We start from the raw sequence: 23,486 nt of genomic DNA, 5'->3' as shown, positions 1-23,486 counted from the left end.
GCGGGTCCTTCCAATAGGGCTGGGTGAGCGCCACAGCAAGCAAACAAAATCCAGAGCACACATCCAGCAACATCCTGGTTTTACTTTGGGAAAAACAACATCCGGACACACAGCTTTGCAGGTTTTGTGGATTTTTTTCTTTTTTCTTTTTTTTTTTTCTTTTTTTTTTTTTTTCTCTCTCATTTGTTTTCTCTCCTTTTTAAAACAATATAAGTGCAGCCAGCACTTCTCACAGTAGAATATAATGGTCGATTTTAGTATAAAAAAAAACATTCTCAGAGATTTTGTAAATGCACTTAGTGCTTGAACAGGCCTTTCAGGGATACAGTGCCTCTTATCTGAGCACAATCACCTTGGGTTTCCTCGGGGTAGTGTTTGTTTCCTTGCCTCATCAGAAAAACATTGGGTGACGCAGAGCCATTTTTAAACCAATAAACCTATTAAGCACATAATGACATAGGGTGAATAGCGGAGGGGTAACCAGCATTTCTGAGCTGCTTCAAAAGAAAAAGAAAGAAAGAAATGAAGAAGCCTGCCACAATCCCACTGTGGTGCGAGGGCTGGGTACAGAACCCAACGTGGTTCTACACACTGTCTGCCTTTAGAACGGAACAAAAGGATAATGGACTAGAAAAAGGGGGGGAAGAAAAGAAAAACAAACCCAAAAACAAAGAAAAAAGAAAGAACTCCAAACCCTTGGAGATCTGCACTGTGGGCGCAGCGCCGTGGGCTCATCCCCCCCTCATAGGCCAGCACCCAAGATGCGCGTTGTGGGCAACTGAAAAAATAAAAAGAACAAAAAAAAAGAAAAATCTGTTCAAGTTTTCAAGTGTTTTTTTTTTTTTTTTCTTAAATAGCGTCCAGGCTGTCCCCAGTTACGAGCTTTTAATCAAAGCAGTGCAAGTTACGGACTTCAGCTAAAGGTGAGCGCGGAGGGACCCTGCCTGCGGCCCGCACCGTGCGCAGAGCGGAGCTCCTCTCCCTGGATAGCAGCAACTCATAGCGATTCCCTGTTCACATTCGTGGAAATAAAATGATTTCTGAGCTATATAAGACAAGCATTCCTTCATCCTTGGCTTCCAGCGGGCACACGCGGTTCGATGAGCCCGGTTCCATGCCAGTACCTGCGGGACCCGTGTTGGCAGCCGACCCCAACCAACCCCATCACCCCTCAACGGCCTCATGGTGCCAGAGGGCCTGGCTGCCATCCTGGCTTTGGGAAGAGCAACGGCCGCCCCTTATCTATAGACAGGCAGGCGGATGTGGGCGTGCTGGTGGTCCAAGAGCCTTGGCACAGACACGGTCTCATAGCCCTTGCCCAACATCTGCTCCTTGATGCAGGGCGGGTGGATGTCGTTAATGAGATACTCCAGCGACTGGAGGCTGCTGCTGAGGATGGAGGTGTTGCAGAGCGCCTTGCTGGGCAGCCCCTCAGCCGGCGGCATGCCGAGCTCGCGCGGCACAGGGCCCAGCTCAGGCGGTGGGTTGTAACAGTCGCTGGTGGGGGTCACCAGGACGCTGTTCCACGGTGGCACAAAGTACTGCCCCACCGCAAAGTTGCCGTGCATGCAGTTCAATGGCGACGAGCTCACCTTCTCCCCCGCTGGCCCGTAGGGTCGTGAGGCGGCCGCACAGGCTTCAGGTGACTTGCTGAGGGCCCCACTGCCCCCGCTGTACACCCGCAGGTGCTGCTGCTGCTTCTGCTGCCACAGCAGGTAGTCCACGCCGTCGGGGTAGAGCCCCGCTTTCGGCCCCAATGCTGGGGTGGAGCCCAGCGGCAGCTCGGCTCCCTTGCGGCACTCGGGCAGCACGGCGTAGGCTGAGGCCATGGTGGGGAAGGCGCCGTGCTTGGCCGGGCTGGGGTGGGCGGCCGGCAGTGCCGGGCAAGCAGGCTGTGTGGCCTGAGCCTGGCACTGCTGGTTGAGCTGGTAGATGATGCTCTGGATGGAGGGCAGGTTGGAGGGCGGCAGCGCCAGGCCACGGCCCGCCAGCGGCAGCGCCGAGCCAGCCACTGTCACATTGGGGGGCACGGGGCCCTCCAGCTGCTTCTGGTGGTAGCTCAGTGGGCCAGCACAGGAGGGGCCTGGGGCTAAAGTGCTTGAGGATGGGTAGGGAGTGACGCCAGCCTGCGCAGGCGACAGCTTAGTCCGCTTGCCCTCCGCGTTCTTCACCACGCTTTTGCTGGAGGCTTTGACGATGGCCAGGAGGCCCTGGTAGCCGCCGGCATGCACGGGGTAGGGGCTGTAGCGCTGCCCCGTGGTGTCGTACCCATTGACCGTTCGGTTAAGGTGCTTGTGCTGTGGGACCCTGATGTTGGTGGGGAAGATCTTGATGGTCAGCGGGCTGTTGGCCACTTTCTGTGCATAGGCGTCCAGCTCAGCGGGGCTGGGGTAGCGTGGGGAATGCATGGGTGCTGCCGTCTCGCCTGCAGGAGCAAAGCAAAGCATCAATCCCACTCCAAGACCCGTGGGCACTCTTCAGCCTCACCCCCCTCCACCTCCTCCTCCTCCATTTCCTCCTCCTTTTTCTTCTCCAGCATCACCCACCCAACAGAAACGAGGTCACGGCACAAACCTGCCCCCTCACGCTTAGAAAGTCACTTCTAAGTGGCCTAAAATAAACCCGGTGTGGAGAATGGAAATGTCACTTTACCCAACGGGGGAATCTTTCTCCGAGATTGGATTTAAACTACATTATACAAGCAATTTCATGGGTGCTTTGCGCTGCTACGAGAACCTCACCAAAAATGGAAAAGCATCGCATTTACCATCCATAAATCAGCAGTTCCTATAATGAGCACAAAAATGTCACTTTTATGCAATTTTACAGATGAACAAAACTGGTGAAATTAACTGTGGTAACCTACTGTAGTCAGCAAAAGCCACCGCAGGAAAAAAAAAAATTATTATATATGTATATATTTTTTTGCTCCTTTCAAACTCTTTCCCAAGCAAGTTTCTGCCATTCTGGTGTGAAAACTCATTTGTCGTACCCATTATACTTTCATTTGGAGTTTATCTTGAGTATCCAATGAGCCACCAACTGTGAAAATGATTAAATCTACAAAATCTATCTAATAGATGGAATAAATTAGGTGTTTAAAATCTGCACATGCGTGTGCACATCCACGCCAGCACATGGTGTGCAGTGGGGAGCCAGGTTGGCTTTCAGTTCCTAATGCAGCACCGTGTTGGGACCCCCATGTGGTTCCCATGAATTTGCCTCCATCCATGGAGTTATTGGTGACACTGCTAAAAAGGAGGCAAAGGAGACAGGTCCCAAGGGTTTGTCCCATGGGTTTATCCACTGCCCAGTTCCCCAGAACATCCCTACATCTCCCAGTGTGGAGAGGGCTCAAGCACTGCCATTGCTCCAAAAAGTTGCCAGCAGGACAGGCAGCCAACAGCCATCTTCAGCCCACCCCATGCCAAGAGCCACCAAGGATCCCCAGCCCTCCCATGGACCCTTCCTTGTGCCTGCAAGAGCAAGGTCTGACATTAAAAACAGCACCTAGGGGGATGCTGGGGCACTGGCACCCCTGGGACCTGGTGTACAACACCCTTCCAGGAGCAGGAACATCCACAGGGATGCAGGGAGTGAGGCCATGGATGGCCACTTCCTTCCTCTCCATTAATGTGGTGTACCAGTAATTTAAAAGGCAGAATGCAAGAGTGTTCAGCAGCCATTTCTCCCATTAAGTTAATGTTATGGGCTTTTTACAGGTGTCTTAAATAGACACTGTTATTAACGAGTATATTAAGCCAATTAAAACCAGGGTCTTTGAGCAGGATTTAATGTTACAGCTTCCAGCAGCGGAATATGGGCATTGCTCACGCTGGGTAGACCCACCCAATATGAGCAGAGTGGGGACCTGGTGGGGACTGGGGGCACCTGCCCAGCAGCACCACGAGCACCACGCATCTGCATTCCCCTTCACGCCGGCACCACTGTCCTTGGAGGTGGCAGCATCGTGAATGCTCAATTAACATGACACTAATTAGCTGGTGACACTTGCAGAATCCCTAATGAACCCATTCCACAGAGGGAGGGAGGGGGGAGAATAATCCTTTTGAAGCAAAAAAAATGAAATTAAATTAAAAATTATAAACAAAATAAAAGGGGATGGATGGATGGATGGATGGAGCAGCATCGCCCCACACAGCGCCGCTCGCTGATGGCCCCATGCACGGCTGCCAGCTAACCAAGGGAGAGCCAGGAGCCTCTTTTGTCACCTTCTTCGCACCAGCTGGGTTGGATTTGACAAGTCACAAATTCAGTGTGTTGTCACATATCAGGGTGACGCACCAAACCCCCACTGGGAAAATTACAGAGCTACCAATTTCCAAGAGGCTCCTGGCGCGCTCGTGCGCGCTGCTGGTAAGCGGCTCCCCCTCTCCGGAGTAATTACTGCTTTCTAACGGGCTGTAATTACTGAGAGATGCAAACTCTCCTGAAGCACCGCCGTCACCCATCAGGCACAGACAGCCCGCCCGACGCTCAGCCGGCCGCTGGCAGTTTTCTTCCCCCTCCTCTTCTTGAAGCTGAACCCTTGGGGATGTCATGATGAAGGTGGTGGCATGTGGCGCAGCCCCCTTTGCTTCCCATGGTGAGCACCAGGCATGTTGAACTGGTGAGCAGCAAATCCACGCAGCCATGGGAGGAGGAGGAGGATGTGGATGATGAAGGCAGCAATGACTCAAAGGACGACATTGAGACGGTGCTGCACAACATGGGTTAGTGGGCACAGTGGCGATGGGCTGGCAGTTGGACTTGATGAACTTGGTGGTCTTTTCGAGTCTTAACACAGGCATTGTGGGGATGGGTTGATAGCTAGATTTGAAGGTCTTGTAGGTCTTTCTCAATCTTAACCATTCTATGAACAGACATAGTGGTGACCTGATGATCTTGGAGATCTCTTCCAACCTCTATGATCCCACAGTTCTATGATTCCCATCCTTGCAACACCCATTGGTGACTGCCTCTCCCACTGGGTGCCACTGGCCACCTCCTGCCTCCTGTCGCCTTCTCCCCAGATAAAGACAGCACACAGCAGCTTCAGGTTCCCCCTCCCTCCCTGACCTGCTCTATTTTTCCAGCCTGCACTCAATAACAGCTAAATAATTGAATCTGCTCAGCAGCCAAAGATTTGTTTTGAATTTTATTGGAATTTTAAATTGTTTTGTTTCTTCGGTATTTTATTACTGTAAATGGAAAATGCATCGCCCGCAGTAATAATCCTATGGCTTTTTATATTACTCCAAGCTTCTGCTCAAAGCATTATTGGAAAGCTAGGCAGAAATGAGAAGCCATTATAATGGCAGCATAGGCTTATAAGATTACGCCTCCAGCTAAACAACTTTTTACTTTAGCAAATTGGCCACCAAATTCGGTTCAAGACACAGATTTAAAACCTGGGCCCTGACAGCGTGGCAATCCAAAATAAATCTTGTTTTTATGGATTGGGGCAGCCTCAGCCCTGCTGTGCTCTGAGGGAAAAGCCTGTGCAAAATGTCTGACAAAAGGCATGGGATCGCTTTGCCACCAGTGGCAAGAGAAAGTGGAGGAGCTGTGCCACGGTGATGGGACATCCTCAAACAAAGCAGTGTCCTTGTTCTGCTTTTGGGCTGCACAATTGTCAGCACAGCACCTGCTGCATCCAGGCATTTCCCAGCATGATGAAGAGAGGACAACCAGGACAACTGGGCATGTGGAGGGGAACAAGGGCTTGGCAGGGACGTGGTGGCAGCAGCCAGCACCAGCTACTGCCATGCACCCCGTGGGGACACGGGGAGGCTCCACTCTTGCATTCCATTCTGCAGAAGCCCAGAGCTCACTCAGCTCTGGGACGAGGTGCTCTGCTCCCACGTAGTGGGGAAGCCTCAGTGTCTTCAAAGCTCCTAAAATAGACCAGCAGTCCCACTTCCCTCCCTGCAAATCTGCGAGCAGATTTTAAAAGCCTCAATATTTGCACAACGTTTGGAAGAAAACAAACACAGCGCCGGGAGTGTTGACAAACACACAAAGCCCCGATGCTGGGGTCCCAAGTTCCTGCTGACAAAGCTTCGTGGATACCAATGGCACCATGTTGGCACTGGGGGGACACATGGGACACGTGGGGACGCTGCCCTGGCCGAGCTGTGCTGGCACTGCCCCTGCTACATGCCTTCCTTCCTTCCCTGTCGGATTTTGCCGTTTTCCACCCTTTGAAGTGCAGCGGTTTCTATGGTGATCATGTCCCCAGGATGGGTGGTGCAGAGGCCACCGCAGTGTGGCGGATGCAGCGGGGGGTGCAGAGGGGGGGACCTGCACCTGTGCAGTCCCCAGCCCCCCACCAGCACTGCTTGGGGCACATGGCAGCCCTGTGGCATCCTTGGGTATGATACAATGGGCTCTGCCATGCATGAGACCCCCCGCTTGCAGAAGTCCCACTAAACAGGAGCACCTCAATTGCAGGAGCACCCCAACTGCAAGAGTCCCCCAGTCAAAGGATCCCCATTACTGGGAGCCCGCAGCCCTGCTCTGCAAGCAGCTGGCACAAAACCTCCCCCAGCAGAGCCGCCCCGGTGAGAGAAAAATGCACACCGGCTTCAAGGTCCTAAATTAAAAACAACTACAGGAATAATAGCTGGAGAAATCCATCTGAATAAACGTAGGTGGCAAACCTCGAGCGGCAGCCGCGCAGGAGCTGTAATGTGCAAAGACAACAAAATTCATGACAAAGCACAAAGGGAAGAGCAGGGCTTTGCCATCCCGAGATATTCATCCATTAACACGTTCCCTTTTTAGGCTGACATGTCATTTCAGACGGGCCTTTTTTTCCTCCCCTTTATTCTCTCCCTTGAAGGAGCGCGCGGCTTTGCCGAGGCGTTTGCTGAATTGGATCACCTCAGGGCGAGCACTTTATTATCTGCAGTCAAAGCGTCACCACAAATACCAGTCTACACACACATGTGTCACTTTCTATTTGTCTCCTCGCCGAGGTATTAGCACCGAGCGCTGCTGCGGCACCGTGGCCAGCAGGCGTGGGGATGCTGGCTCTGGGGACGCGCTAATGTCACCTCTGTGTTGCTCTGATAGCTCCCCAGTTCCACCCCAATAGCACCATGCTGGCACCCCAGTTCAACTCCAACGGCATCCTGGTGCCACCCCAATGCTGTCCCAGTGGTGTCTCAAGGCCACCCTACAACCTGATGTCGCATGATGCTGCCCTCATGCCGCCCTGATGCCATCCCAATGCTACCCCAATGTCATCTTGATGCCAACTCAACACCACTCCTTGGCTGATCCAATGCCATCCCAGTGCCACCCCATGGCTGACCCAGTGCCATCCTGATGCCATCCCAACACCACCCCATGGCTGACCCGATGTCATCTTGATGCCATCCCAATGCTATCCTATGGCTGACACAATGCCACCCTGATGCCACCCCACCAATAGGACCAGAAGGGACCCCACACAGCCCTGCAGCTCACCCCTTCCCCTCACTCTGTTACTTGGGCCAGGTGCATGCCAATGAAAGCATTTTAACATTAGATCTGTTTCAAACCTCAGACTTTTCATGCCAGTGGCTGGTTGGACCAATGGAACCCAGTGCACAGCAAAGCTTCTGAAGCTCCTACAAGACACTGGTAGCAAAAAGCCCTGCAATAAGCTGAGAAAGAGTGACGAGGAAAAGTCTAAATGCAAATAAAAATCAAGCATGAGATGGGTTACCAGGGGCTGAACGCACACAAAGCTTCCAGCTCAGCTCCATCCTTGACAACCACAGGGTCTCACCTGGAGTGTGTCCCCTCACCCATCCATCTCCCCCAGCACACGTGACCGATCGAAAGTGTTTTTGCAGCATTTCCTGGCAGGGAAAAGTGCAACTCAACAGCACATTTTGGGCATGGCAGTTAATTGAACTCTTTTCTTTATGGCACGTATATAAATACGCAGAACCATCATTAACCGACCCCTTCCAGAAACTGAAAATGAAAGAATTAATCTTATTTCACTCATGTGTAACCCCTCATGAAATTAAAATGATATTTTATGGGTGTGTACAAAAGCAGAGCTGAGCTGCAGCTACTTTAATGAAAATGCCCTTGGTGTAAGTAGAATTGTGTAATGAGAAGCCATTCAAGGCGGTTTTATTCCATATGCAATTAAAGAGTTTTATCACTCAGAGGTGAGCTGCCATGGGTGCGTCCTATAATGCGCAGGGACATCTGGAATGCCCCAAAAACAGCTTGCTATATGCAGTGCTGCCCCTATAGCATCCGACACTACAGTAGTGATGTTTGCAGCACAAGGTGGCACTTGATGTGAGCGTGTCAACTCCCTTTTGCTCCACAATAGGCTTCGGTAAACAAATGGCACTCGTTATCTCATCTTTCTAAAAGGCATCTGCAAAAACTAAAAAGGGAGCAGATGAGGAAGGAGAAAACACAGCTCAGCAAAGCTCTTGATGTGCGAGAAAACAGGTGGGGTTGTTCCACAGCCCTCTTGATGTAGCAAAGCATGCACCAGCCTGCTGCCCTCCCAGCCAGACCTGCAGTCCATTGGGGCATCTCGCTTCCCATGGCCCCATGGCTGCAGCACAGTAAGCCCCCAGGCAGCTCTACACTGGGCAACGCAACAAGAGTTGCTGCAATGGGAGCCGACGTCCTTAAAGCTTAAGAGTTCAAGGAGCTGCTCGTCCCTCCTGGCTCAATATTGATCCCATCTCATGGCCCCCCACTGCCTGGCCAGCTGACGGCAGCACGGTGAGCTCCAGAGGTGGGCACACAGAAAGGAGCATTTAATTAAATATAAGCCATCGCTGCAGAGAGCGAGAAAAGCAATGAGTTTGGCCAAGCCCAGAGTGGTATTATTTGATTTATAATTTAAATAAAGCTCAGGATTCCTGTAATGCACACGGAATAAAAGCAAAAGGGAGCAGCCTGCTGGAGTTAATTGGATGTGATATTTTCCTAAGGATGCTGCTCCTTCTGAAGCTCCTGCTCCCTGCTGGAGTGGGACACCATCCCAAGGCAATGTCCAGAACACAAAAGCTGGCTGCTGCTGTGAGCATCATGGTGCCAACACCCAGAGCAGATGCAGTGGGATGCTTGGAGGAGGCTGTGCTGGAACATGAAGCATCATATGCTGGAACTGGGGCACAGGGAACAACCAGGGGATGAAGGTGCTGGGGCTTTGGGCTCCAAACACGGGCAGGAAAATGAATCCGCTCACCTTCTACGTGAAATTAATACAAAAATTAATCAGTGGCACCGGCAGGGTAATAGGATTTCACAGTGGTGCTGGGCCAGACGGCCAATGTGCCGAGAGCCAGACTCATTTAATATCGACAGAAACAATGCCAGAGGACAGAAATAAGACCCATAAAGATAATTACTGAGATACTCAGGAGCAAATTAAGTAATCAGAGGCACTTCTAAATTGTGTCTCGTTTTAAGAGAATGCTATCTTGTCCCAATAGCCAGGCAGGCGCTGCGGGACGAGCTCCTCCCTGCCCCGCTTACCACAGGTGCCATAAATAAAGAAGGGAAAATTGTATTCAAAACCAGATGCGTGGCCCTGAATGTCACCTGCAATTTAATTTGAAATAGCAGGAGGCAGAGAGGAGAGAGACATGCTGTATTTTCCCATAATGAGCGGAAACATACGGTCAGCTAAACTTTGATTAAGGTGACCTGGCCAGCGGCAAGCATGCTAGGGGAACATGGCTATGCACAGTGCTGGGGGTGGGGGGAATGAACCCCACAGTGTGGTTCTGCCCCAGGGGTGGGGGCCCCCAGTGCCCATGCACTCCCCATCTGCTTGGATCTGGTTGTGGTGGCAGCTCTGCAAGCTGCCCTTGATGCCAGGGATGCAGTCTGGGGACACTGGGACTGGGGACCCCTCTTGGGACATGGGGTGACTGTCACTGCTGAGGGTGCTTTGCTGAATGGAGACACCACGTCCAGGCTCCAGCTCCCCAGATCATGCTGTTTTGGCACAATTTCAGCAGGATGGGAAATGCCAGGGAGCACTGAATCCCCCACACCAGGCTATGGGGTGGTGCTCCTTGGTGTTATACCACACGGGTCATTACAGTCCCCAGCCCTCATCCACCCCTGGGATGCACTGTGCACACTATAGGCACAGGTGGGTGCATCCTGACCTCAGCATCACAGCAGGCACAACACACAACACCTGGTGCTGCACTCTTGGGGTCCCCATTGCAACCCATTGGGCTCTGCACTGCAGGTCCTGGCCTTGAGGGCACAGCTCCACTCATTAGCACATGGCACCAAGGAGCGCCGGGAGCCGCAGCCCTCGCACCAGCCCTGTGCTGCTGCTCAGGCATGACGGATTAGGAATAATTTTACAAGAGCAACATTCATTTTCCTTCCAGACACTAATAGGGAAGAGACCTGAACAGCACAGATTCAGCACGAGCACACGGGCCATGCCTGCTTCATTGAGGCCATGGAGAGCCCAAACCCCAAAGGTGCCTGGATTCAAAGTGTTTGGGGTCACTGATCCCATCCACCCCACAACCAACAGCCCCAACTCCCACACATACCCCTGGACAAAGCTGGTGCCACCCCATACCGGCAGTGCCAGGATGCCCAGGTAGAGGGGAAAATGTCTCCAGGAAAATACAGATCATTAAACAAATGCCTAGGGGCTGTCACACACTAACAAGCAGAGCTTTAGCAGCTGATTTGTCTTCAGCCTGCAATGTTTAAAAATCCAACTGAGACCAGCAGAAAAATATCCACTCCCCTCTTTAAAACACACATTCATCACTTGAGAATCTTAATGCGTCTTTCCCAGCCGGGGAGGTCAAACACGCCTGCCTAAAGCAGGCTCATTAAATATACATTTAATCATGGTTTGGATTGAGAGACAAAGGCTGGGAGAGACAGGTGCTTTACTGGAGTGACCTTTTGGAACCCATTTTAATGTAACTAGTTTACAGCTTATCTGAAAGGCCAGCTCGTTGGGAAGGCGAGCTGCAGCAAAACTGGGAAAGTAATTACAGGGGGAAGGGATGGAAAGAAAGGAAGGAGTGGGGGCTGGAGGTCTGGGAGCTGTGAGCAGGTACCGGACATTGTCTGCTCTGTGCTTTGCAGGCGGTTGCATGAGATTTTCTGAAGTTCCACTTATCAGCCCCAGTGACCCAATTTAATTTGCTTATCTTGTCTTCTTCCTCCCCCAGCCCCCCGCCCCAGCTTCTCCTGCTCTTTTTAATTATCAGTTAAATAAATGTCTTTTCCAATAAGACAAGGAGCATCAAAGCAGCAAGCGGCGCGTGCATGCCCTGGGGATGCTGAGAGCGAGGCACCAGCTTGGCTCCAGAGCATCCTGGACAAGAGAGCATCCCATAACTGGGAGCATCCTGGATCTCAGAGCACCCCACATCTGAAAGCATCCCAGATCTTGGAGAAACCCACATCTCAGAGCATCCCACATTTGGGAGCACCCTGGATTTTGAAGCATGCCAGATCTCAGAGCATCCTAGTCCTCAAAGCATCTCAGCTCTTGGAGCATCATGGATGTAGGAGCATCCCAGACCCGACAGCACCCCATCAGCCCCATGATGCTGCACATGATCCCTCCCCACGGCCACAGGCACTTACACTTGCGTGGCTCCAGTGCCTTGTTGGGGTTGGGGCAGGCCAGGTGCTGCCCAGGTGGGTTCTGGGTTCGCTGCAGGCACGCCAGCATGGTCCGTGAGTCCTGGCCGGCCGCAGCCGCACCGTGCACTGCCAAGAGAAGAGAGATAGTGTTAATAGGGGGGGGGGGAGAGGGGGTCCAGCCGTTCACCCACACCCACTGCTGGGCAAAGTCTGCATGCATGGAGGCTGGGAGCTCTCGCACCCGCTGCGCAGGGGCCTTTGCTCTTTTGGAGATAAATAAATAAGTATGGAAGCCTTAAATAAATATGAAGCTCTATAAAATAAATATGAAGGGCTCAGTGGGTGGTTGGTGCTCCCCCGTGATGCTTTCTGCTCTTCCTGCAGGAAACAGAACAGCTCCTCCTGCTCCCGGGGACAGCTGCAACCATTGGATGCACAGCAGGGATTTGGCCTGCAGGCATCAAAATCCCACTTGGGTCCTGCGGTGTGCCAAAATCCGGCTGGGAAAGCTGCAGGGGTCAGGCCAAAGGCACCTCCACCATTGATGTATGAACTGCACGTCCTGCACATGGCACATCGTCCTGTAGGAACCACACAGAGGGCAGAGGTAGCAAACCCATCCTTGGAGCTGCAGCTTCTGGTCCATGTGAGGTGTCAGGGATGGATGTCACAGAGGGTCCCCTCGCTTCCCCAGCTGGTGCTTGGGGTAAGCGCTGCTCATCAAGCTCCATCCTCACCCCTTGGAACGCTCCCCTACATCCACCTGGTAGCAAATTACTCCTGCCCACCTCCAAGCTGACCAAAGGCCATAGGTCTGTGCTCACACCCAGCCACCAACATGGGCTTGGGACCACAAGCTTCTGCCTCATCCCCATGGCAGACTCCAGCACTGCAAAATTCAGGAACCAGAGACTGTGAGAGCAAAGGTGTGAGGAGCAAAAGACGAGGAAGAGCCACCGCACACAGAGCAGGTGCCTGGAGAACCCAAATGGTGCCGTTTTCTCCTAATAATGAAGTATTCATGAGTAAAAGCCTTTTTCACTACTTTCTTAAGATACTAATTTCACAACAAGCGCCTTGTTACCATGCAATTATTCCAATCTTGCATTTCTCCCAGATTCCATCTGTCCTAGCGCTCTCTAAATGAAAGACAATCATGTAACCACCTTTCATTATTCACTATTTTACTTTCAGCAAAGGTACCCTGAAAGAAATGATTTCCTCTGAAAGGGACTTTTATTCAGTTTCAAAACCAATTTTCTCCTATTACTGTCTTAAAAAAAGGAGGAGGGGGGGGCAGGGAGGTGTTTTTATTTCGCGCATTACATATCCTTTGTTAATGCAGCTCGCAGTAAAAGCAGCCGTATCCATTTTCTGGCTTCGATTTCTGGTAATTTTAAAATATGCCATTACAATCAGGCAGAAATTATACAGTTTGAAAAGAGAATGAAGTGCTTCTTATTCAAAGCCTGAGCACACTTGACTGCTTGGGAGTTGGCGTCGACCCACCGGGACCAGGCTGGGCTGCATCCCCCACTCCCAGTGGATGGCTTTGGCCACAGGACCATGCATGGGACCCCCACAATGGGCTGCCACCATTAGCAGACATCACCTCAACCCTTGTGCTGCCCCAGAAAGTCACCTCATCCCTGCATCCCATATGGGTGGCTCGGGTCCGAGCCTGGCACCGGGCTGAGAGCATCAGCCCCCCATACAATGGGCATCTGTCCGCTCGGTGGCATTTTGTTAATGCTGCCCAGAAAAGCCCTTGAATCAGCTGATGGGAATTGGACGCTGTGCCGTTCAAATGCTTACCGCCAGCTTAGTTAGCTCCATCTGCATTTGAACTAATTCCAATCAGCAGGATCTGATTTAGTTCAAGCTGCTCTGGCTCTTTCATGGCAAGAAAGGCAACACTCAGCAGTTTTCTGCCCTGCCCCGAGTCGCGCAGCCCCTGCCCAGCCTACAGCCACACAAATCACAGCAGGGCAATGGGGTGAGGATGGAGCTGCCCGGCCCCACAGCCCCACGGTGCTGCTGTAAAGGGCCCCATAATCTCTCCATCTTCCTTCCACTGCTGGGATGGGGACAAGGACAAGGCTGTCCCTGAGCCAGTGAGGCCCCAGCAGGTGCTGTCACCACGGTGTGCCAGCACAGGGCACATCATTGCCCTGCTCCCAAAGGGTTGGGGACACCATGTCCCCATCGTCCTCCTCCTCCTCCTCCCTCCATCCCAGCCCCATTCCCACCGCCTCCCTCCCTGCCCCCCACTCTGCTAATTTCCAAGCTCTATCGCTCCATCGGACTATTTATAAACCCAAGGTCTTTGTGACTTTAATAAAAAAAAATAAAGAAAAAAAACAAAAAACCTCAACCCTCTGTGTCTAAAGCTCCAATGACAGAAGGGTTTGGCACCTTCTCTGACATCAGAGGCCGATAAGACGGTCTTATCTCCTCTGAGAGCCCCGCGAAGGTCCCTCCAGCGAGATAAGGCCAGCGCAGCTGTCGATAGAGGCTTTCATAGGCGAGGATTTAGATAAAAGAAAATGTGACAGGAGGGGGGGTAGGAGGGGGGGGGGGAAGAAAGGGAACTTTCAAAGTCTCAGCCTGAATTGGGTCTGTGCCGTTCTCCTCGGCAGAACAATGAATAAAGAGGATTGCAGAAACTGGCCCCTTGTTAGGGAAAGAAAGGGCCATGTCTGCTGCCGCCGTGCATCCCTGCCCACTGCTAACGAAGCTGAGCGGGCACCGCGACCCCAGCACACAGCCCAGCTGGGTACAGGGCATAGAAACCACACAAAGGGAATCTAGGGGTGATGGAAGGAGGCAGAAAGGGATGCTACATGACCTTGCAATCGAGCCACATGGGGTGTCTGGCAGTGGGAACGGGGCAGGAGGAGGACACACCATGCGACGCCCGACAGCGCGGTGCAGGAAGGAGTGAATGCAGGAAAGGTCACCCTGCGGTAAATCACGGGGAGCCTGAGATAAAATAGAAAAGAAAGTTTGATGACACCTTGCCCAGGGCTGCAATAAAGCACGGCACGCTGCTGCTGGCTGCCCACAACCTTCCCCTCCATACAGCAAATGTCTCCAGTGGGGCTGAGCTTGAACTGTGCGCCCTGTTCCCCTCCGTGCTCCAGCCCCGGGCCTTTCAGGGGGCCCTGTTAATAATTAAATGTTAATCTAAAAAGCAATTTTAGCTGCGGTGCTGCAGATCTGGTTAGAGATTACATTAGCATGTAAGAGTCAAGGGTAATTTTCTCTAACCCCTCTTGTGATCTTTAAAACCCGCAGATCTTAAAGCGACACCGGCTCCCTCTGATTAAAATTGGAAGCCTGGGTTTGTGGTGGATAATGATGCTGAAAGTGATTATTGTGGGTTAGGGTGTGCGGTGCTCTGTGGGAATGCACGAGCAATGGGGAACATGGATGTGCATGGAGCACATTCCCCAAGCTCAGGTTCAAAGCCAGAAACCCAAACCAAGCAGGCACATGTATGAGGCCTCCTGCTCCTCCAAACTGCTCCATTGCAATAAATATTGGGGACTGAAGGCAAAGAGGGAGAATGCATTAGGGAGGCACTGGCAGGATGGGACAGGATGGTCCCTGCATGGGGGCATGAGGATGAGCATGTGGCCTCAGCGCCTGCTCAGAGCAAGGTTGTTCATTCAACACAATGAGCACCTGTACCCATGGCATGCCTTTCCTTACATAGGAAACATCTTGCTGCCATTTCCCCACCCTCTCCCTGCTTTAAGAGCCTCCAATCCACACAGTGACCACAAGCAACCCAAGGGAACAGCAAGGAGGTGGGGACTGAAGGGCACGGGGACCAAAAGGGTGTGGGGATGGGGATTGTAACAATGCATCTCCATCCCAATGGAGCCCCAGGCAGCAGCTGGGACAGGACAGCAGCACAGCCAGGCTGGCACTGCCTGTCCCCAGCATCACCAGCTGCAACAAGCACACAAGTGTTGGAGCAGCACGGAGGGAGCTCTGAGCATCCTCTGCCCTTGCAGGATGCGGAATGGGACCCAGGCAGGCAGCAAAAAAGAAGAACATAAAACCCACCCAACAGCCTTCTGCTTGCACGCAGGGCCACAAAAGCTGCAATGACCCCGCGAGCAGAATGGCTGCGGGAGCACAAAGCGCAAATTGAATCAGAGGACAGAAGTAAATTGCCTCCTGACTGTTACAAATGATCTGATGGAAGAAATAAGGTATCAGATGCGTACGTAACAATGGAATTAAAAAAAACCAAACCAACAACCCCAACAATTCGAGTGCTACTGAGCATTTGCAGACATCCTTGCGGAGGGTTAGGGCGGCCTGGTTAAATTTATGTGTCAGCTTTAAGGAGGCCTCTCATCAAATGAGCTATTTTGGGCAGAGATTAAAGATCTATTTTCGCCGTGAGCGGGAACAGCTCTCCCTAACAGGTTAATGATGATTCTGGAAAGCGGAGCAGCCCCTGTGCTGTCTGTGGCCCTGATGGGGGCTGTGGGGTTGGGATGGCACCAGGGTGGATGGGATGCATGGCTTTGTGGCTTGGAGGGACCCCAGCTCAGCACACAGGGATGCTCCATAGCTTTTTCCAACCAATCTCCATGCAACGCCCCAGGGAACGCTCCCACCATCATCACCCTTGGCTGTGCCGTTCAATGTCCCCAGCTCCATCACAGCCATCTGCCCACTGCCAGGTCCCGGGAGGTCTCCAACCCGCAGGGAGCTGCCAAGGACACCTGCAGGCAGCATGTGCTGGATTAGCAGGGCTTAGCTCTGGCCAGCTCAGGAGAGACGCCCACACCGTCGGTGCAGGGAATGAGTGGCCTCAGTGCAGCCAGGGATGGGGAGGAGCACAGGAACAGCCGCGACGTGGGATAGGAACGCAACGTCAGCACCCAACAATGAAGCAGAACTTTCCTTCATTTCCCATTAGAAACAAAACCTCACTGTCCAACAGCATTCCAGCCAAGGACGCAGCAACAAATAAGCCACAAAGCCTTGTGAAAACCAAAAGCATCCCCATAGAACATGGGTAGCCACGCAGGGAACCAGAGCAGCCGAGACCTGTGCCAATCCTGAGCCCAAGGACCAGCAAGCCCAGTATCTGCCCTAGTGCCAAGGTCCGTATCCATCCCATACAACCAGCCCATACAACCATCACTGCTGGGATGGGTATAGCTGGACCCACAGCCCTGGGCCACCCATGGCAGCAGCGCACGCAGGGCAGGCGCGCGTCGCAACCGCAGCCCCGAGCGGCGGAGCTGTGAAAGAATCCAACGAAGGAATTCAGGGTAGATCGCGCCGCCGAAATTACTATAATCAAAGGCTTTCACAAAGGCTTCAAATGCAACCAATTACCCTGAAAAGGCAAGGCAAGAAAGAAAACAAATTAACGTGTTTGCACAGAGCCCTGGCGGCAACGCGCCCGCCAACCCGCACCCTCCGCACGACCCCGGCCCGGCCGTCCCCGCGTCCCCACGCACACAATGGGGCTCTGTGCTGAGGTTGTGGGGTGGCCATGGACAGACCCCCGGCACAGCTCCTTTCAAAGGCTCATTGAGGCCGCCCCGCACCCAGCAGATGGAGGCCATTCACGGCGTGGGCTCCGCAGCCCCCTGCGCCCGCCGCCCTCGCCTAATTAAGTTATGCTTCGTCTGCGCCGTGAGGCTGGGATGGGAAAGAGGGGGTGAGGGGATGGAAAACAACCAAATCAACTTCTTTTTAATATCTAGAAAGAGTCCGTCCCACTAAGTCTATTTTGTAACACAAAGCTGCGGGGATTTAAACCTTTTCTCACCCGGAGAGATGGAAATGAATGGAGCTCTTTAATGAGCTGGTTCAGCAGAAAAAAAAAAGATAGATTTCTGAGATTACTGTAGGAATTCTTATAATTGATGTGTACTTTTGTAACGAGGATTATAGCACCATCCGGTCAAGTCACGCTGGCTCTTCCTTCCCCCTTCCCTTGCTCTGCCCATGCGCCTTCATCATTGGGGGGGGGTGCAGAACAGCTCCCGTCAACAAGAAATTAAACAGCCTTCTCTTCTTTAGCCGTAGATAATGCAACGCAAGCGCTGAATAGGAAAATAAGGCATCTATCAAGATTTATCTATTTGTTTTACAAAGACCTACTTTCTCCTGCCTGTTCGGCGAGGCCAGATGAGCCTCTAAATGCCAAGTAATTAAAATGAACACAGAACAATAACGCGAGCCCTCCGAAGAACGCGGAGTTTCCCCCTTTTATGTTTATAGCAATTGTATGAAAATGTACAACACGGAATGGCAACAGCTGACAGCCGAGATGAAGCAGACATGATTGCGAGTTGGCTTCCTCCCGCAGCTGATTGGCATTAATTGTGCGCGTTTGCAAAGCAGAACAGAAAGTCTGACATTAGCTTCAAGCGAACGTTTCTTTCTAATAGTCTTAATGATTACGACGAGAGCTGATGATGATCATCGCTGTGCCGTGAGCGGAGCTGAGCGGGGCTGTCCCTGTCCCTATGGGATGTGTGCTGTGGGGCTGCCCCACATCCTGACCTGGGTGGGTTGGGGCAGGGGGTGCTGCAATGTGCCAAGAACCTCCAACCCGGAGCCTGTTATTAAAGCTGACTAATTAAACATCATCCAAGTTTGCATCTCTGGCTCTTTGCTGGGCTGGGTGGTTTATTGGATGCCCTTTGCGATGCTCAGTGCATGGCCATGACATGCAGGACCCTCCTAACCCCAACCCAGCTGGGTTTGCACAGGGGGAAAAAAATAAATCACTGAATTATGGACATCCATCAACCACGTGAGCCCGGTGCCATAGGGCACAGGCACCCAGCTGCCCTCCAGTGCAATGCAGGTGACAGCAATGTCCCCTGCCCTGTGTCCTGAAGCTCTGTAGTCTCACACCCCATAAACCCCACTACAAGCAGACAGGAAATATCCAGTGTGTGTGCACGGCCCTTGCTTTATTGGCCGTTCTCTCGTAAAACCCAGGGCTGCCATGACAAAGTAGGGCTGCTCTTAGTGTGTCATTAATGGGCACGGTGAGATGCAGCCCCCAGTGTCACCATCCATCAGGTTGGGTCCTACCCAGCCCTATATCCCCACATTAAGCCCATGGGGATGGCCACGGCTCTGTGCTGTACCACCTGCACTGGCCAGCGTGGTGCCAGGCTCAGGGAATTCCCACATCCCTCAATTGTCCCCAAATGACAAGAAATCAAACCACGAGCCCCTCCTCCTTTCCTTCCCCCCCTAAAAAGTCCGTAAAGAAGAGCTATAAAAATGGCTTGTTATCTCACCTAGCGCGGCTCAGACTGTATGTTATTGCTAATTGGGTATAACATCCTTGTCTTGTTCTGCTCTCTGAAGCTAAATCAAGAAAGCACCACTGCTGCGAACTAATTATATCTCTGGACTGCAGACTCCAGCTTGTCTTTCCCTTTATTGAGTTAAAAAATGGTCACTAACCTTAATCTCTCATATCCCCAAGCATTAGGGCTACTGAAAAACTACTGCTTCCCCCCTAGTCCGTGCTGGGAGAGTCAGAGCACGTGGCTGGGGAGGGCTTTGCCTGCTCCTGCTCACTGCTGCTTTTGGCTTTTCCTTCCCAAAGGGAAACTCGAGCTGCTTGCAGGATGGCACTTTTTAAGCTGAACACACTGATGTGATAGCAGCCACAGCCCAGCAGGAATAGCAGCACCAGGAGCAGTGGGGGCTCATCACCAGGTCATGCCTGTCCACTGGGATATCCCCCTGTATGCTTGTCCCCATATGGCCACATCCGCACAGGGGGAGAGAAACCAAAGCACAAATGCAATGCACACCCCTGTGCTGAGCTCAGCACAGACCCAGCCCCGTGCCCCATCATAATTTCTCTTTGGAAAGCCAAACTTGGGTTCTCTCCCCCTTCCAGAAGCAGTATGAATATTTATCCCCAGCAGCTCAATCTCTCTGCTGCAGGGTATTATGGTTTTATTCGTGTTTGGTTACTGCTGGTGGGAAGCCAGCCCTCACTCCAGCCTGCAGCACAACCAAATGACCCGCAGAAGGCAGATGGTGCAGGGCTGGAACATCCCCTCTCAGGGACCAGGGGCAGCATGCCCCAGCTTTACACATGGGGGCAGGGCACCCAGTGCCACCACCATGATGGGACCCTCCTCACCCCAGCCTCACGGGGTGTGCTCACTGTCTGGGGTGAAAACGCTGCTCTGTTCTCTCTCAAGCAAAAAGGAGTCCCAGGGGCTATAAAAATTCCCAGCAGGCTCTTGTCAGTCTCAGGTCATTAACTTTCTTTCATTGGGAGTTTGTTTACAGGCAGCCATAAATAGCAGCGCCGGTGCCACGCTCAGGGCTGGGGCTGCGGGTGGTAGCGGGGCAAAGCACCCCGGGGTGCTCACCAGCACCCTGTCCCATACCCCCATAGAGCACCCGCTGTCCCCAGCCGCCCTCCCATTCATCAAGCTGTCCCCAGCCACCCCGTGTCCCCGCCAGGATGGGGACAAAGGACATCCAGCCCTGCGATGCGCCCCGCGTCTCACCAGGCATTGCCCTGACCTCATCCAACGGGAGAAATTAATTACCGAGCTGTCGTCACGCCACGGCTGGCTGCTGGGAGTGCAGTCACCAGTCGCCTCCCACCCGGAGTGTCTGGGCGTGGGAAGGCTCTGTGTCCCCCACCCTTCATGTCCCCAACCTAAAGAAGACCTCAAGCATCCCCAACCCATCTCCATCATTGCCCGCTGACCACATCTATTAGTGCCACATCTCCATGTTCCCTGAACATCTCATGGGATACTGAGCCCACCACAGCAGTGTGAGCAGCTGTGCCAGCACCCGACTGCTCTATGGGGGGAGGAACCATTCCTAACACCCAACCCAGCAGCCTTTAGCAGTGTGTGAACACACCGGGTGCAGCTCTCATGGGGGACGTGGCACCATCCAGCAGCACTTGGCTGCACGCAGACACCAGTTAAACATTTACACCCCATCCCTGCACAGCAGCCACTTGGGGGTTCCCTGGGACTGCAGACCAGGAGGGGAGCACAGGGTTCACCAAACCCAATGGTGAATGGATGCCAAGAGCACAGCCTGCACCAGGCCCATGGGCTCAACTCTGGGCTCTTACCATGGCCACAGCCAACTTGGATGGATGGATGGATGGATGGATGGATGGATGGATGGATGGATCTGCTGTCCATCCCTGGGCCAGGACCGGCCCCAACCCCAGCCCCACGCTCCCCCACATGTAGGGAAATGCCTTTATTTCCAACCTCACGCTCGGCACAACCTGTAATCAGAGCAACACAAATAGCCCCTGCTTCCCATGTAAATTAAAAACACCCATTAGGCAGATTTCAAAAGATGTCAGTAGGCTTATAATTATACACGACATCCTTCCGAGATAAAAGCGATTACCGGGGATGCAAATCACTTAGCAACCAATCAGTGCCCCCAGAGTGCAAAGCACTGACCAGCCATCCATTTTCGCCTCGTCCTTTTATTCCCTGCATCGAGCAAATACAAACACAGATAAAGAGAGGCACAATAGCTCTTGACACGCAAATAGGTTAACATAATAAAGCCAGCTTTAGCCGGCTCACTCGAGGGAGAAAAGCAATTCTCAGGCAAGCAGGAGGTAATAAAACAGGGCTTTTGTGTTCCTGGCTCCCATTCTCACCCCTGCGCCAGCTTTGCTGCATTAGCTGATAGGCATCGCGGTTTGATTGAATTACCTTTCATGAATATTAGCTTTTTGAGGAATGCGCAGGCAGAAGAAGAAGAAGAGAAAGAAGCAACGTCTTATTCTTGCATGCATGCATGAGCCCGATGCAGACGGACACGCAAAGAGCGGGGCTGGGGGTGAGAGGGGGCTGGGGAGGGAGGGGGGTCCCGGAGCTGCGACCACCCCCCGCTATGGGCAACCCCATAGAGCTGGGGGGGCTCAGGGTGTTCGGCCCCATGGATCTGAGCTGGGCAGCCCGGTGGTGGGAAGGGGCACGGAGAGAGGCCTTAACGTGGACACCACGAGGATCCCACCGTGAGGATCCCAACCCTGGTGCCGTCCAGACTCTGGGTACGGGCACAGCACGTCGTGCCAAGGTCGGGTCACTCGAGGCTGTGACTTTGACGCCCAGCTCTGCCAACAAAGCTGCGGGCACCTGCTGCAGGCAGAACCGAACCGCGGAGCACAGCGGGCAGCACTAATAGGGACGGCACTAATGGGGACGGCACTAATGGGGACGGCACGGGGACGCGGCCGCCACCACGGGAGCCAGCAACACTCATCCAAAGGCTGCAATTAAGATCCAGCACTGAGCGACTCCAGCTCGTCCCTATTCAGCCACGATGGGCCAATGGCCCCCAATACAGGGACAGTGGGTTTCCCCCGCTCCATCCTCGGGCTGAATACCCACACGGAGCCGCTTCGATCGCTCGCACGGTGCTCGGCTGCAGCGGGGCCCGTGGTGCAGCAAGTGCTGACCTACAAACGGGCACAGAGCCTTGGGATCATCGCTCTCGCCCTGCTTCACGCTAAGACACAAGCAGACCCCGAGAGGGGCTGCATTTGGGGTTACCGACCCCCACACCGGCAGGGGGAGACCCCAATGCTGAAAGTTTGGCTGGGAAAGGGGGGCAGGCAGCTCCCACCTGCACTAAGATAAAGGTTCTGGAGTGGTTGGAGATAACACTGGGATGCTTTGCTCGCCCGCACGGCACAACCCGGCTGCAGGGGCACGGAGAGGCGCACAGACGGTGAATGCCGCTAAATCAGCACGAGTAGCTTATACACCCTAATATATATACACACATACACGTGTGAACGTCCCAAAGCTCCCCTACAACGAACGCAACCTCCCGGCTCCGGGACACTCCGGGAAGGGGGGAAGAACCCCAGGCCCGGCTCCAACCCCGCAGCATCGGGGTACCCCCCACCCCCCTCCCCACCTCCATCCCGACCCCACCGTGCCGTCCAACCCCCGTTACCGTCAGAGAACGATCCGGGCCGGCTCCTCCGGTCGCTGCGGTTCGGGGCGCTCCGGGCCGCCCCCCCAGGGCCGCCCCCCCCCGTGAGCGGCCAGTGTGGGGAAGGGGGGGGGGGTGTTAAAAAAACCACGGGAAGGTCCGAAAAATTAATAAGAATAAGGTCCAAATATGGGGAAAAATTATATATAGATGGGGAAAAATGATCCGAATGAGGAGAAAATACGGTCCGAATAGAGGAAAAAAAAAAAAAAAAGATGGATATAGCAGAGGTCCGAACGGGTCAAGAAATCGAAAATGTAAAGGTCCAAAAAGGAGGGGAAAAAAAAAGGAAAAAATAAAAATAAGCGAATTAAAGGTCCAAATAGGAAGAAAACGGGCAGCGCCGTGGTTCACACGGCGTGCGGCGGGGCCATGGCATCGCGGCTCGTCCTTTGTGCGCAGCGCTGGGTGCCGGCTCAGCGCTCCATGGCGGCGGGGCCGGGCCGGGCTCGATACGGGGCGAGGCCCCGGGGAGCTGCTGCTGCTGCTGCCGCCTCCGTCCGTCCGTCCGTCTGTCTGTGTCTGTCCGTCCGTCCGTCCGTCCCGCCCGGCGGCTGCGGCGACACTGAGCGCCCCGCTCGGGTTAAAGCCCCGCCCCCCCCCAACACACCCGGCTCGTTCACATGGAGACGCCGCCGCGCGTCCTGCGGGCAGGGGGCGGGGCTTAGAGAACACGTGGCTTTTTATTTCGCGGGAAAATTCGAAGCTGGCGCGCCAAGTTTCTTACCCTATTCGGTATTAAGGGAGAGGGGCTGCGGCTCTCCACGTGCCCCATATAACAGTGGTCATTCTGACAACCTTCTCAACCCACACGGTGCCCCACAGCCCTTCCCCATGCAGGAGAACCTTCA

At 53.3% G+C, this 23,486-nt stretch overlaps 1 protein-coding gene across 2 annotated transcripts; it reads right to left on the bottom strand.

The window, feature by feature from the left end:
* Nucleotides 1-62: 62 nt before the first annotated feature.
* FAM222A (family with sequence similarity 222 member A) lies at nt 63-22,849 on the bottom strand. Of its 2 annotated transcripts, XM_015878496.3 has the most exons (3): nt 22,597-22,849; nt 11,614-11,739; nt 63-2,425 (listed from the first exon to the last, which is right to left on the bottom strand). In XM_015878496.3, the coding sequence occupies exons 2-3, from the start codon at nt 11,699-11,701 to the stop codon at nt 1,239-1,241; spliced, it is 1,275 nt and encodes a 424-aa protein (XP_015733982.2). In that variant the 5' UTR covers nt 11,702-11,739; nt 22,597-22,849; the 3' UTR covers nt 63-1,238. The 2 variants fall into 2 exon arrangements, with proteins under 2 accessions (XP_015733982.2, XP_085412099.1); XM_085555973.1 differs by lacking the exon at nt 22,597-22,849 and having other exon boundaries at nt 11,614-13,843.
* Nucleotides 22,850-23,486: the final 637 nt, after the last annotated feature.

This window comes from Coturnix japonica, chromosome 9, assembly GCF_054131305.1.
Source record: "Coturnix japonica strain WE chromosome 9, WE-NBRP24, whole genome shotgun sequence".
Classification (NCBI taxonomy): Eukaryota; Metazoa; Chordata; class Aves; order Galliformes; family Phasianidae; genus Coturnix; species Coturnix japonica.
The sequence above is the reverse complement of the archived record's forward strand: the minus strand, read 5'-3'. Positions and strand labels throughout refer to the sequence as shown.